This window comes from Anthonomus grandis, chromosome 8 (assembly GCF_022605725.1).
Source record: "Anthonomus grandis grandis chromosome 8, icAntGran1.3, whole genome shotgun sequence".
NCBI lineage: Eukaryota > Metazoa > Arthropoda > Insecta > Coleoptera > Curculionidae > Anthonomus > Anthonomus grandis.
This window is the reverse complement of record NC_065553.1, coordinates 14,947,410-14,960,173: the sequence shown is the minus strand read 5'-3', so window position 1 is coordinate 14,960,173 and position 12,764 is coordinate 14,947,410. Positions and strand designations below refer to the sequence as shown.

The 12,764-nt window shown below is 31.1% G+C and overlaps 2 protein-coding genes across 4 annotated transcripts; both read left to right on the top strand.

Moving 5' to 3' along the window:
- Positions 1-12: 12 nt before the first annotated feature.
- LOC126739270 (ragulator complex protein LAMTOR4 homolog) lies at positions 13-3,093 on the top strand. Of its 3 annotated transcripts, none has more exons than XM_050444873.1 (4): positions 13-178; positions 292-447; positions 2,568-2,658; positions 2,728-3,093. In XM_050444873.1, the coding sequence occupies exons 2-4, from the start codon at positions 305-307 to the stop codon at positions 2,764-2,766; spliced, it is 273 nt and encodes a 90-aa protein (XP_050300830.1). In that variant the 5' UTR covers positions 13-178; positions 292-304; the 3' UTR covers positions 2,767-3,093. The 3 variants fall into 3 exon arrangements, with proteins under 3 accessions (XP_050300830.1, XP_050300832.1, XP_050300831.1); XM_050444875.1 differs by having other exon boundaries at positions 24-174; XM_050444874.1 differs by having other exon boundaries at positions 25-178; positions 289-447.
- A 4,972-nt stretch (positions 3,094-8,065) lies between these two features.
- LOC126739269 (eukaryotic translation initiation factor eIF1) lies at positions 8,066-10,893 on the top strand. Its single transcript, XM_050444872.1, has 3 exons — positions 8,066-8,255; positions 10,280-10,437; positions 10,495-10,893. Exons 1-3 carry the CDS (start codon positions 8,228-8,230, stop codon positions 10,639-10,641), a joined length of 333 nt encoding a protein of 110 aa, XP_050300829.1. The 5' UTR covers positions 8,066-8,227; the 3' UTR covers positions 10,642-10,893.
- Positions 10,894-12,764: the final 1,871 nt, after the last annotated feature.

The window sequence follows — 12,764 nt, the reverse complement described above, 5'->3', positions numbered from 1 at the left end:
AAAATTGACATATTAAAATTAAATATATGAAATCAGCTGACTATCAAAATCTTGTGTTTTACATAGAATATTATTTATTAGTAAAAAAAGATATTTTGTGAAAAATATTAGGCGTAATTCATAATCTACAGGGGAAAAAAACAATTCTAAAGGCTCCATCAAACCTTATAAACCGCTGGTAATCTCTGAGCCCAAGAATTATAAATTAAATTAGGATTTATGTCTTGTTTGTTATTATTCCTACTTATCTGAAGTTAGTGGTCCTGAAACCTAATGAGTTTGTTTCAGTAGATTTGAGTATGTAATGGATCTCTACAATGTCCCTGGAGTTACTGGATATCTCACTTTGAATGCTGATGGGGCTGTTCTTGCTAGTGGCGGAGATTTAGACAATGATGAGAGGACTGCTAACATTTTATATGGATTATTAGGATCAGCTAATGATAGGTAAATATTTGTTTCATAACTTTATGTAAAAATAAATTGAATTTTTAAGTCTGTTTATTTTATTCAGTTAAACTTGAAAAACCCCTTGGTGGATTTAAACTAGTTGTGTATATTTTCACCTTTACTTAGGTTTGTTATTAGGTGTAACTGATTGATGGTTTATATAAAATTTAATCAGTCCTGACATAATCAAAGGTAATAAGGTATTTTTTATTATGCATAATTAAAATACACTAAAATTTATATTTTATTTTTATATATTCATTTCTCTTGGTATTTCTGAATACAAAGTATCATAGACAAGTCTAGGACAATAGTAACTACAGAATAATCTTAAACTAAATTTAGAATTTTAAGATAGCAGTAACTAATACATTGTTATGAGTAAAATAGTAAAAACATTACACTTACATTTTTAAATTCATTGAAAATATAAAAATAATACAAATATAAAGAAGTTAGAATCCCAGATCCAGAGCTGTTAAAAGGAAAGCACCTCAGTTCTCATTGGGAGTGTAATACTCTTCAAAAGGTATACTTAGACAAGAGGCTGTCTATACCTTGTTTTGATTTTTTTTTTTAAAAGTTCCTTGTGACAAAGCCTTATACATTTCTGCTCAACCCACATTGACCTTACACCAAGTTGTTATTAACTCTTGTATTGTGGGAGTGCACATCTGCCGCTACAAAATATTTATTAATATTTTGCTTAACATCTATATTTTGTTAACATTAGTTTTAAGTGAATAATTAAAGAGTAAAATATCATGACTTAAGATTAGGGTTACAAGAGATATCAAGTTTAACATTAACAATTGCTCATATTGTCGGATTTTTGAATTGTTGATTTTTGATTTTGAACTTGATCTGAGAATCAGATATCCTGCCTTCAGTCTTCATTTTAAAAATCTGGATTTTCATTTTACTTTCTTTTAATTCTTGGTTATTAAGAGAATATTGTCTGGTATCCTTGTCTCTTCCAATTCTAGCATCTGTTGCATCACCAGCATATAGCACATTAGAGATGACTTTACTTTTGAAATGTTTCTGGTACATCATTAATGTGCACCAAAAAGTGAAAAGAACCCTCGAAGCCCTGTTATAGGTAATTCTAAAAAGAAAGATGTTTACATATTTAAAAGCCTAAAGTGCATTATGTATACACTTGAAACCAGTTGTTGAAACATGCGTACAGAGGATTAAAATCTGGTCTTAAGACAGTTAACAAAAACTATACCTTCTATTAACTGAGGTTGTAAAAATTTTTCTCAAGGAAAAATATTGGTCAAAACTTTTATATAGTAGCAGTTTTAACATTTTCATTGACTTAAATCTTATAACTCAACCTATACTATATTACTTTACTATCTGGAGGTGATCTAAGATTGATTCATTATACCACAGATAATCTTGATAAAAAAACAAGTATTTGTATAAATTAGTTAGCTTAATTTCTGTGCACTTTAGGTTTATAACATAAGTTATATTAAACAGTTACAAATAACACAAAAATCATGTTCTTAATCTCGAGTTACTGGTACTGTATTAGAAAGTATAAGCCTATATCATATAATAGTGCAGGAAGATGGAAAATTTAGCATCTTGCATGGTACAAGCAGTCAAAGCAAGGCTTAAGTAATTTTGTTTTGTGACAAAACTGCTTTTTATTGAGAAGCTGTATTATATTCTAATCTTTTTCACTTTACAATTCTCAATTCTCCAAAATTTGAAAATACTGCAAATTTTTGTCGTAAATGTACTATATTATTATCCATAGTTAAGTCTTTATACTAATTCCAAGGCCCTAAGAGATTGAGATTTGAATAACAATTCAAGGCTTGCCTACTTAAAAGTCTCTTCAGTTAAGATTATATTATTAAATAAATACCACAATTTGATTTATTTTCTCTTGAAGAAGAGTTTTAGACTTTTTGTAATATTAAGAGAGTATAATAAATAAACATAAATAATTGGCTGGCCTTAGAGAGTGCATAGCAAGAACTTAACAAAATAATAAATGTAAATTTATACAAATTTCTTCAAGGAGGTTTTGATTAGATGATTTGTTAGAATATGACTTATTACATATGAAACTAATATATAAAACTTTATTCTTGCAGACTAGATCCAGCAGCTTTCGATCAGGGATTTAAAAGGCTTTCAGTTACATATGACGATCATGCTTATGTAGTTTGTTTGAGTAATAGAAAGGTAAGTTTTTGATTTTTTTTTCTGAATTTTATAACTGTCTTTATAACTGTGCAACTATTTTATTTTCAGATACATATTGTGAAACGACAAATAGACTTAAGTGAATAAGCCAAGTATTGCTGTCCAGCAACCACAAAAAACCCAATAAGATAATGTTATTCATAATATATTTAACCAATCATAAGTTCATGCAGGTAATCATCCTCATGGGTGGTATATCCTTTTCCATGTATCAGCTTTATGAACTCATCCAGGAAATGGAGTCTCCTTCAGCAGATTCACAGCAAAAACTTTATAATTTTTGACTTAGGATGTAATCAAATAATCAGTATAATAAGCAAATAAGTTGTAATAAATACATACTTGTCACCCTTTGTAAAATCATATTTTGAACATCAGTTTATTGTAAATATATTTCTGTATGTATTTTAACAATGATTTTGCTTTTGGTCTTGTGATAGATTTTTATGAAGGTATATAGCTGTTGAAAAATTATCATGTTCATATTGATGAATTAATTAATATTAAATAATAAGGAAAAACTTTTTTTCAAAATTATTATTTTTCACTAGCTCTATAGAGCTAGAATCAATGCATGCAAGCAATCATGTTAATTTATAAAACAAACATAATCTAGAATATTTTTATATATATTTTTCTTTTTAGTAATTTTACTTCTTAAGATAATATTCATTCCTAAAGGTAAATATTTGTAATTTTCACATATTGTCATAATGGATTAGACTGGGTATATAAGTAAATTTCACATACATTCATATATTATACTGGTACGTCACAATATAGTAATTCGGATTTGTATAATATGGTAATATCTATTTTTGTTACTCATTTGTTAGGTTTATTATAATAAGATTAAGATGATTTTAACTTTCTCAAGTTGTTTCACAATACATTATACAAATAAATAATCTATTATGCAATTTGTTTTTTATGACTAATAAAGTCCTTTCAATGAAGCTTGAAAGTAGTTTTCAGTAACATTCAAAAATTGCACTGTTTACAAATTATTTATATTTATACTTTTGATGAAAAATACACTAATAGTTCAAAAAAGGGAATACCAATTGCAATTTAGAACAAAGAAATGAAGGACATACTGCAAGAGTCGGTCAAAATATAAAATTCAGATAAAAAGGTAAAGCAAACAAATAAATTCTGTTATGGACGAACAATTAATAAAATAAACTTAAATTGCTCGAATGATAGGAGCTTTATTATATCCTTAAATATCAGTCAAAATCTTTAAAACAGAAATTTAATTCTTTAAATTAATATTCCATTTTTGATAAAGCTGAGAAAAAAAGATCTCCAAAGTTAATTTTGGCGCCAATAAACAGCAACGATCACCTGCAGTGGATCCCTTGCAAACCCGTTATCGCCTGCCTTGACGATTTTAAAAAGGACAGTGGCAAATATTTATGAAATAAAATTAATATTTCATGGAATGCCTGAAAACTGAGAGCAATTCTACCGCGTTATTCACACTATCTAACAAAATATTTATGTAACAAGTGTGTAAAATGATCCTTTTTTAGGATTGAGAAGATACATTACGCTCCAAAATTAACGCATAATTTTTAAAATTTTTTTATTTTTGAAACCGTAGGACATGTATTATAACTGGACCATTGACGGTTGGTTTTCGATGAATTGTGAACAAGCTCATACCTCTTTAAAGGCAAAAAACGAACAAAGATAAAAAGTGTTTATGTTGATGTTTCTCCTTTACGAATTTCATGCGTTTTACTTCAGTAGAGTTTCGATATTCGGCGTGATTTTAACTTTACATATTGAGTTCTTGCAAAATGAATCCGCCGCAACGAGAAAACCGCAGAAGCCGACTGTGTTAGAGCTGTTACTTTTCATAAAGAAGGGTATACCCAAATTCAGCTTTGAAAGATTTAATGTCAATCATCTCCAGAATATTGAGTCGGTTTGCACTAACTGGTAGCAGCATTAGAAGACCAGTCCAGGTCGTGAAAGAGTGACAACCTTTGCTGAAGACCGATTTCTACGAATTCGTACCTTGAGGCAACGATTTGTGTTAGTACTTCTTTACAAAATAAGTTCCTGGAGCGTTACAATTTTAGAATAAGTGAAAATACCATCAGGAGCTAACGGAGACGAATATAAGACCTGCTAAAGGAGCAGGTCCATTACTCACAAGAGAGCATAGGAGACGAAGACTACAATTCGCTCGTGAATTGTTGTTTTCGTTGGTTGGGAAAATGAAGATTCCGCACAGGTTATGTTTAGCGAGACCAGGAGAATGCAATGCAATATCAATATAGTGGGAACCGTTACTTATAGTGGCGGATCAGTATAATGGTATGGGGAGGGATTAATATGGAGGAATTTGTACTTGTGGATAAAGAGAAAGAAAATGTGGATAAAGAGAGAAGAAAATGTGCTATATTACGTAAGAATAATCTTGTGTACAAGCATCCTACAAGCTAAAAAAAACAAAGCAAAAATACAATTTCAAAAATTGACAAAACAATGAACAAAATTAAACACAAGAAGACAAAACTTTTTGAACATACTTGGATTAAAGATAACTAACTAAAACAATCAATTACTAATTAAAGGTAAACTTGTTGACAAAACTAGACAAGAAAAAAGGAAAAAAAACTTTCCAACATGTCCAAGGTTAAAACCATTAAAAAAGTCATCCAGGTTATAATATGCCTTAGCCAATAAAAGCGTTTTTAATTCTCTTTTAAATTTCTTAACATATGATATATGTCTAACACATAGAGGAACATGATTGCAAATTTTTTTACTTATGTAAATTAATGAGTTTTTGGTAAGGGAAGACGTAGGAATGGGTAGGGAAACATCATTTACACGACGAGTCAAATGGCCAGTGTCAGAGGGTAGTTTGGGAATTTTGTGAATAAGAGCCGCTGTTTCTAAGATAAAGAGTGAAAAAAGAGTTAGGATTTTTTTTCAGAAATGAAGAGGAGTTTGCAAGAATCTCTTAACTTAGCAGAACACAGGTATCTAACTGCTTTTTTTTGAATAACAAAGACAATGTTAAGTAGCCCCTTATTGGTTAAACCCCAAAAAGGCAAGCCATACTGAATATGAGATTCAATAAGTGAAAAGTACACTGAACGTGCAACCACCCCTCCCAGCTCTTGTTTTGTCATTCTTACTGCAAAACATCCAGAAGATAATTTCCCAGCTAAATGTAAAATATTATCTTCAAACCGAAGGCGACCATCAATGGTAATTCCTAGGAACTTGCAGCACTCTTTATTCTGCAAGAGGGAATTTTCGTCAAACATCAGACCCTGAACATCGCCCTTAAACCCCATAATAGACGTCTTTCTTAGATTAAACACGAGCCTGTTGGAAGCACACCACCCTGATAAAATCTAAAGGTCTTCAAGGATACAAGTCTTAATATAATCAGAATTTTTATGGCTCCATAGTATGGTGGTATCATCAGCAAACTGAACCACCTTGCCCTGCAGTTTCAATGAACTCAAGTCATCCACATACAGTAAAAATAACAGTGGTCCCAACACTGAACCCTGGGGAACGACGCATTTTAGGGATCTAGAAGCAGACAAACGCCCAGACACTGTAAGCTTCTGAGTACGATTTGATAGATAGGAATCAAACCATCGCAACGCTACGCCCCTAAAACCATATTTATCGAGCTTAGATAACAGTATTCCATGATCTACACAGTCAAATGCTTTGGATAGATCACAAAACACTGCCGCCGAGGACTCTCCAGAATTCAAGAGCACATAGACGCTCTCCAAAAAGCTAAAAACAGCATCATGAGTCCCTTTACCGGCTTGAAATCCAAACTGATTTGCAGACAAAATAGAAATGGGACGGAAATTACAAGGCTGATCCAAATTTCCACCCTTATGAAGAGGGATAACCACTGCCTCTTTTAAACATGAAGGAAAAATGCCAATATGTAAAGAATTGTTTATGGCAGAAACTAAAGCATTTAAGGCTGAATCAGGCAAAAATAGTAACAACCTCGAAGATATCCGATCATCAGCGCCAGATGATTTATGGTTTTTTAGGCGTTTGATTTCATTTTTTACTTCGGTAAAAATCGACAGGATGAAAGAAAAATGAATGCTCAACCGACACTTGTTGAAGATAGTGTAAGGGATCAATGTTACTACGAATGCCCTTGAGCAAGATATTAGGTATATCACAATAATAGTCGTTTAAAATGTCAGGTCTTAACCCCGGTTCGGAAAGGAGGCACGGATGTAGATTACAGATATTTTAGAAGATTATGGTGGTCCCAGTCGCCTCCTATGTTGGAGATAATTTCCTGCTTGTGCACGACCACACGTGGCAAGGGTGGTACAGGGGTATCTTAAAGAAGTCGCAATCGCTACCACGGATTGGCCACCCAGAACCCCGGATATGAATCCAATAGAGCACATGTCGCATGTGGGATATCATGCCACAGTTGCCAAGACTCCCAAACAACTTGAATTGCCTTTATTTGAGACTGGTAGAAATTTGGGGTCAGATAGACCAAGATCAAATAAGGACCCTAATTATTAGTATGAGGGATCGTTGTCAAGCCAGAGGGAGAAATACTCGTTATAGATTTTTTTTATGTCACAACTTACATATTTGGTAACAGAGTTATTTGATTTATTTTTTGGTATAAAATTTTGAGAACAAATTGTGTATTTTTATGTTTATTATTTATCAATTAAACTAGAAAGACAAAAATTAGCTGAAAGGACAAAAAAACATTATGCGTTAAATTCTGGTGCGAAGTGTAGAAAGACAATTCCCATGAATAAAAAAAGGGAATTTTACAAACTTGTAATATATAAAATGATTTCTACTACCGAAAAAAACATAAAAAAAATCAAAAATACCGAATTACTTTGCGCACTAGTGCCTAAACTTTACTTTACGCACTAGTGCGTAAAAAAACGTCAAAATAGTTATTTATGTAAGTGTGTAAAATGAGATAAAGTGAGCTTTTTTTGATGAATCGAAAACTTGTCGTATGCTCGTATGAGCCGTAGACGAATGCGACAATTCCCATGAATAAAAAAAGGGGATTTTAAGTTCGAAAAGTGATTACATTACGCACGCTGCGCGGTAGTAGAAAAACATGTTTTCGGCCAAATATTTTAGTAAAAAATATCTTCAAAATCCTAAAAGACATAAAAAATTTTAAGACAAAAAATAACTCAAAAATAAGCAGCAAATTTGAAATATAAATAATTCTACCCGTGGATAAAGACAGAGTATACCGTTTATCATTGGTTGTTCACGCGTGAACTTAACCGGCATTGACTCGAACACGCCTCATTAAGCTTGTACAATTGTTTAGTACAATTCCTGATTTAAGTTACTTGTCAATGTCACGGCTGTCAAAATTTCATTTTATTCGGCATCGGCAACGTCAATTTTTCTATTCGAATAATTTTCGTTTTCTCTCTACGGTCTGCAACTGAAGTTCACCAAATTACCGGCCGAACAAAACCGTAACGTGCAGTTTGCAGATAATTTCTTTTCCAGTTCGTTTTTTGAATATCGTATGTCCATCCAGAATCTTAACACATTTGGTAAGTAAACGTCCAGAAGTCTCGATTTTGCAACGCAAGATTTCGCCCTGTTTCAAAGACAACATGGCGTCTTCTTGTGTCGTTTTTCTTATTTTATTTTTGTTTTACTCGTTTAGCGTTCCACCGCTTCTCTTTGTTAAGGTTTTAAATTTATTACAAAAATATATCCGCAAGAATAAATTAAATAGTCCCGTTAACTAAAAAAAAAGACTTCTGTGCTTAATTTCCAGTGAGTCATCATCATTTTTGTAGCTTTCCCTAGTTTTAACCAGTTGTTGGAGTGATTTTTCAACACAAAATCATGCTCCCGATATCCTTGAGGTCTGATTTTAAATATATTATTGATAATATGAAACAAGTATTGATTCATTTGTAGATCCTTGACCTTGTTTTAGGTACACTTTATTGCAGTAGAAACATTAAAACATTTATAAGTTTAAACAGTGGGTCAAGAATGTTGAAACTTGACCTATTTTCCCTGTTTTGTAAAAATTGTTGATTCATTAATGCACAGAACTTGCTTTTAAAAGGGATGCTAAAAATGGTGGGAGTGGCAAGTAATCCATAATTTTCTGGTCTGCACCAATAAAAAAAAGACAAAATTTACATAGAAGTTGTAAAAAAGGCTGCTATATTTTTAGATTTTTAACCCAGTCTGTATATGTTGGTTTCATGCTTACCCGAATGTTTTTCTCTCTTGTTATATTGCAGATTTTATCTTTTGTAAAAGCTTACAGATTTAAATTTTTTCATGACATCAAGATTGATAAGAAAATAATATCCAATTCAATCCAAGAATCTATTTTGTACTTAAAAATAGCAAATATTTGATACATTGAGAAGAATACTAACTATTCCTATACAATATGATTCAAACGTCACAGAATTATTCTATCCTAAAACTATTATACAATAGGCAGAAAAAGTGATAACATTACTTCCATTATCCATTGCTTTGAAATAATGTGAAAATCTATTTGCTAATACATTGTATTATTTTGCAATCATAATTTTGTCCCAATTCTTGGAATTTTTATTTAATCTGAAATTTTCTGCATATCTTGGCAAAGATTCAAAAACGAAAGGATTCATTGAAAATATAGGAGTTCTGAATCAATTCAATATGTTCATTTAAAATTTTGATGTTTTTTTTACTTTGAATTATTATACTTGCAACAATACTAGTTTGTGCCAATTCATAATAATAATAATAATAAGTGAATAATAATGTTTGAAACTATTCCTTAATGAAATGTCAAAGTCACCTTAACATTATTTTCTTAAAATAATTGTTCACAAAACTGTGTAAAAAAAATATGTATTACATTATGCCTACAGAAAAAAAAACAAGTCTATAGCTATAAGGAATACTCAATCCACACATCAAAACACCTATATTATCCATTGATTTTTGATTAACAAAATTGTGGTGAATAATTAGGGAGGATAGTATGATTATGCTGAAATTACCTGCCCATTTCTGAAATTTAGAACACCTTACCCAAAAGCAGATCCCATAACACAAATGAGAGACAATTGTGCAAAGTAGGCACTGAGAATTGAATTGCAAACATCAGCATAACAAATAACATGCAAGCTGTCCTCTATTATAATTGATGTGACAAATGTTCAAAAACATTTCTCAATTGTATCAAATCTTGCATTTTTTAAATTATGCAGTTATTCACTGTCATTCTCCTATGGACTTTGTTATCAGGAGAACATTTTTATTTAATTCATTTTTAATTGTGGTTAATTATTGAAGACATTTAAAAATAAATATCATTATCACTGGTAATAAATGAGATAAGTGGAGATTCATTTCACTACTTGGCCTAGTATTATAGACAAGCAGAAAGGCAATTGTTTGCTTGAAAGTTTAGAGATATCAGAGCTGATCACAGAACTCTTTTTTTTTTCTTATTTTTATTTTTCCTTTTTTCATGCAAAATATCTGAAAGACTCTTGTTTTGATGTATTTATGCTAACCATTCTTAAGAAAAATTGAATAAATTTGTTTACAGACCCCTTTGCTGATGCCAGTAAGGGTGCTGATGATGATGTTCAAGACGGACTTGTTCATATAAGGATCCAGCAGAGAAACGGTCGCAAGACTTTAACCACTGTTCAAGGTCTCTCCTCAGAGTATGACCTGAAAAAAATTGTTCGAGCTTGCAAAAAAGTAAGGCCTCTGACCTTTTGAACCTAACTAATTATTGTTTGATCCGTTTTTTCATAGGAATTTGCTTGCAATGGTACTGTAGTTGAACACCCCGAGTACGGAGAAGTGTTGCAGCTACAAGGAGACCAGAGAGAGAACATTTGCCAGTGGCTGACGAAGGCTGGCCTCGCCAAGCCTGATCAACTCAAAGTCCACGGGTTTTAAATTATTAAAGAACAAAGCATTATGTGGCAGCATCATCCCATCATAACCCTTTTCTTTTTGCAAAATAAATTAAACAGTAATATGAACAGGTTGCGACAGCAACACCTGCATTATAACGGCAAAATTGTTAGTTAGTGTAATTTTGTACAATAATAATAATTTTATATATGATTGTGCCTTTAAGTAAATATATTTGTTGTCAGATCTGCGTTCACAATTTAGTTCTTTGTCACAATAAATAGTAATGGCTCATTGTGGTTTTTTTTTTAATCAATTGATTTTTCAAAGGACAAAGGTGTAAGACGTTACAAATGGTGAAAACTAAACGATTTGCCTTTTCATTAGAAGTGGATACATTCAAAGGTAAAATATTGGGTTAAAATTTTTCTACTACAATATATTTGCTCGTAAAAGAAAGTCTATAGGTAAAAGACTATCATTCGATATTGGACGGGACAAGTTACTTATTATTAATCACGTTGTTATACTAAATTCGTCATTAATATAAATTTGCTACATTAACCGGTCGTTTCCAACCCAATATCCTTTGGGAAATATATAAAATGACTGGTGAAAGTAATAAATGTATTGATGTTCGTCAAATTTACCCTGTTGTCTTTCGTGACTAATTATATTAACCGGAGAATATACATAATAACCACTTTACTTACATTAACCGTAACATATACACCAATACAAGTACTAAAGATCTTTAATACAGTCAATCTAAGAAACTGTTGTTTTTTTGTGAGTCGTTGGTGGTCTATAAATAACGAAAATTTGTATCCCTTCCTCTTCGTTTTTTTGGAGAACTCCGATTTAAATTTTTTGGCTTAACCGTAAGTCATGCAGAAAGATCTATTGAACAAAAAAGAGAGATAATTCAATTCTCTATAATTTACTCCTTGGGACTGAACTATACTATTTAGGTATTAATATAATCAACGTGAAAACACATTGTTTTATCGAATAATTGTTTTTATTCTCTGTCAACAGTTATATTACTGATTATTCCCAATTAAAGGAAAGAAATGTTTTATTATCTCTATAAAACTACCGTACTAATACGGTAAAAGCAATGCCTATAGGTATCATTGGTTAAAAAATGTCACAGTCCACTCCAACCATATAACATTAATTGCTATTTATAAAATAATTGATTTGATGTCGCAATCGCATTAGATACAGGTCCAATAGTTTTGAATAGTTCACTTAATTTCGTATTAATTACTGCTTGGTCCTTACACTATTAGGTGATTTGTTCATAATAGGAATTAAAAGGTTTTATAATATGTTGACTATTATGCTAACGCATATCTATGAATATATTTCTTGTGTATTTACATACACATAATGCTCAATATCATTATACGAACGTAACTGGATTAACGTTTGTATGAAGTCGTATGTTACCGATATGTATTATCTATATTTTGTCTGAATATATTTCAGGATTATCCCTATAACTAAAAAAGCTCCGCTTTTACTTTGAAAGTCTATCTTGTATTATTATAATGTGATCACTTCATAGGAGGCGCCGAAGTAAAATTTCTAGTTTAAACGAACCTACCTTGTGAAATGGCTCTTTATAGAAGATATAATATGTAATATGATTAAAATTAATGGTGAGATAAATTTCATTTTTGTGATAAATGTTGACAAATGATCAATACGTTTCCTGATAAATTATTTATTGGCACAATGCAGAGAGAAATCTGTCTACATTTAAAATTATAATGCTAATATTTGTCTTAACGTTCATATGAAGAACTTAGATGTCGTTAGGATATAATACGATATTAGCTATATATGTGAGTAAAAATTTGTGAAAACAATTAAGGCTTTAAAAATATAAAATAATTATGTGTAACCCGAAAATTGTTTAAATAGCAGAAATTAATTTATCTTAGCGAAAGAACTTGAAAAAAATTGAAAAAGATAAGAGTTCGTCACTGACAACATGTTTGGTCCAAATAAGAGAAATTATACTAGGGTTTCTCATAATTGTTTTTTTTTTAAATTAAAGTTTTAAGGACCCAAATGCTTTCCTAGTGCAGTTTATTAATATGTGCATTAAAACAGATCAGCAAATTTAAACAGATTCTCATCTGCCAGAAGCCCAA

Bases quoted from the DNA above. Each gene is read 5' to 3' on its own strand.
- LOC126739269 (XM_050444872.1), top strand. From the start codon at position 8,228: ATGTCCATCCAGAATCTTAACACATTTG. The intron at 8,256-10,279 runs GTAAGTAAACGT...ATTTGTTTACAG, and splicing joins CCAGAATCTTAACACATTTG to ACCCCTTTGCTGATGCCAGT. The intron at 10,438-10,494 runs GTAAGGCCTCTG...GTTTTTTCATAG, and splicing joins TTGTTCGAGCTTGCAAAAAA to GAATTTGCTTGCAATGGTAC.
- LOC126739270 (XM_050444873.1), top strand. From the start codon at position 305: ATGGATCTCTACAATGTCCCTGGAGTTACTGGATATCTCACTTTGAAT. The intron at 448-2,567 runs GTAAATATTTGT...TTATTCTTGCAG, and splicing joins TTAGGATCAGCTAATGATAG to ACTAGATCCAGCAGCTTTCG. The intron at 2,659-2,727 runs GTAAGTTTTTGA...TTTTATTTTCAG, and splicing joins TTTGTTTGAGTAATAGAAAG to ATACATATTGTGAAACGACA.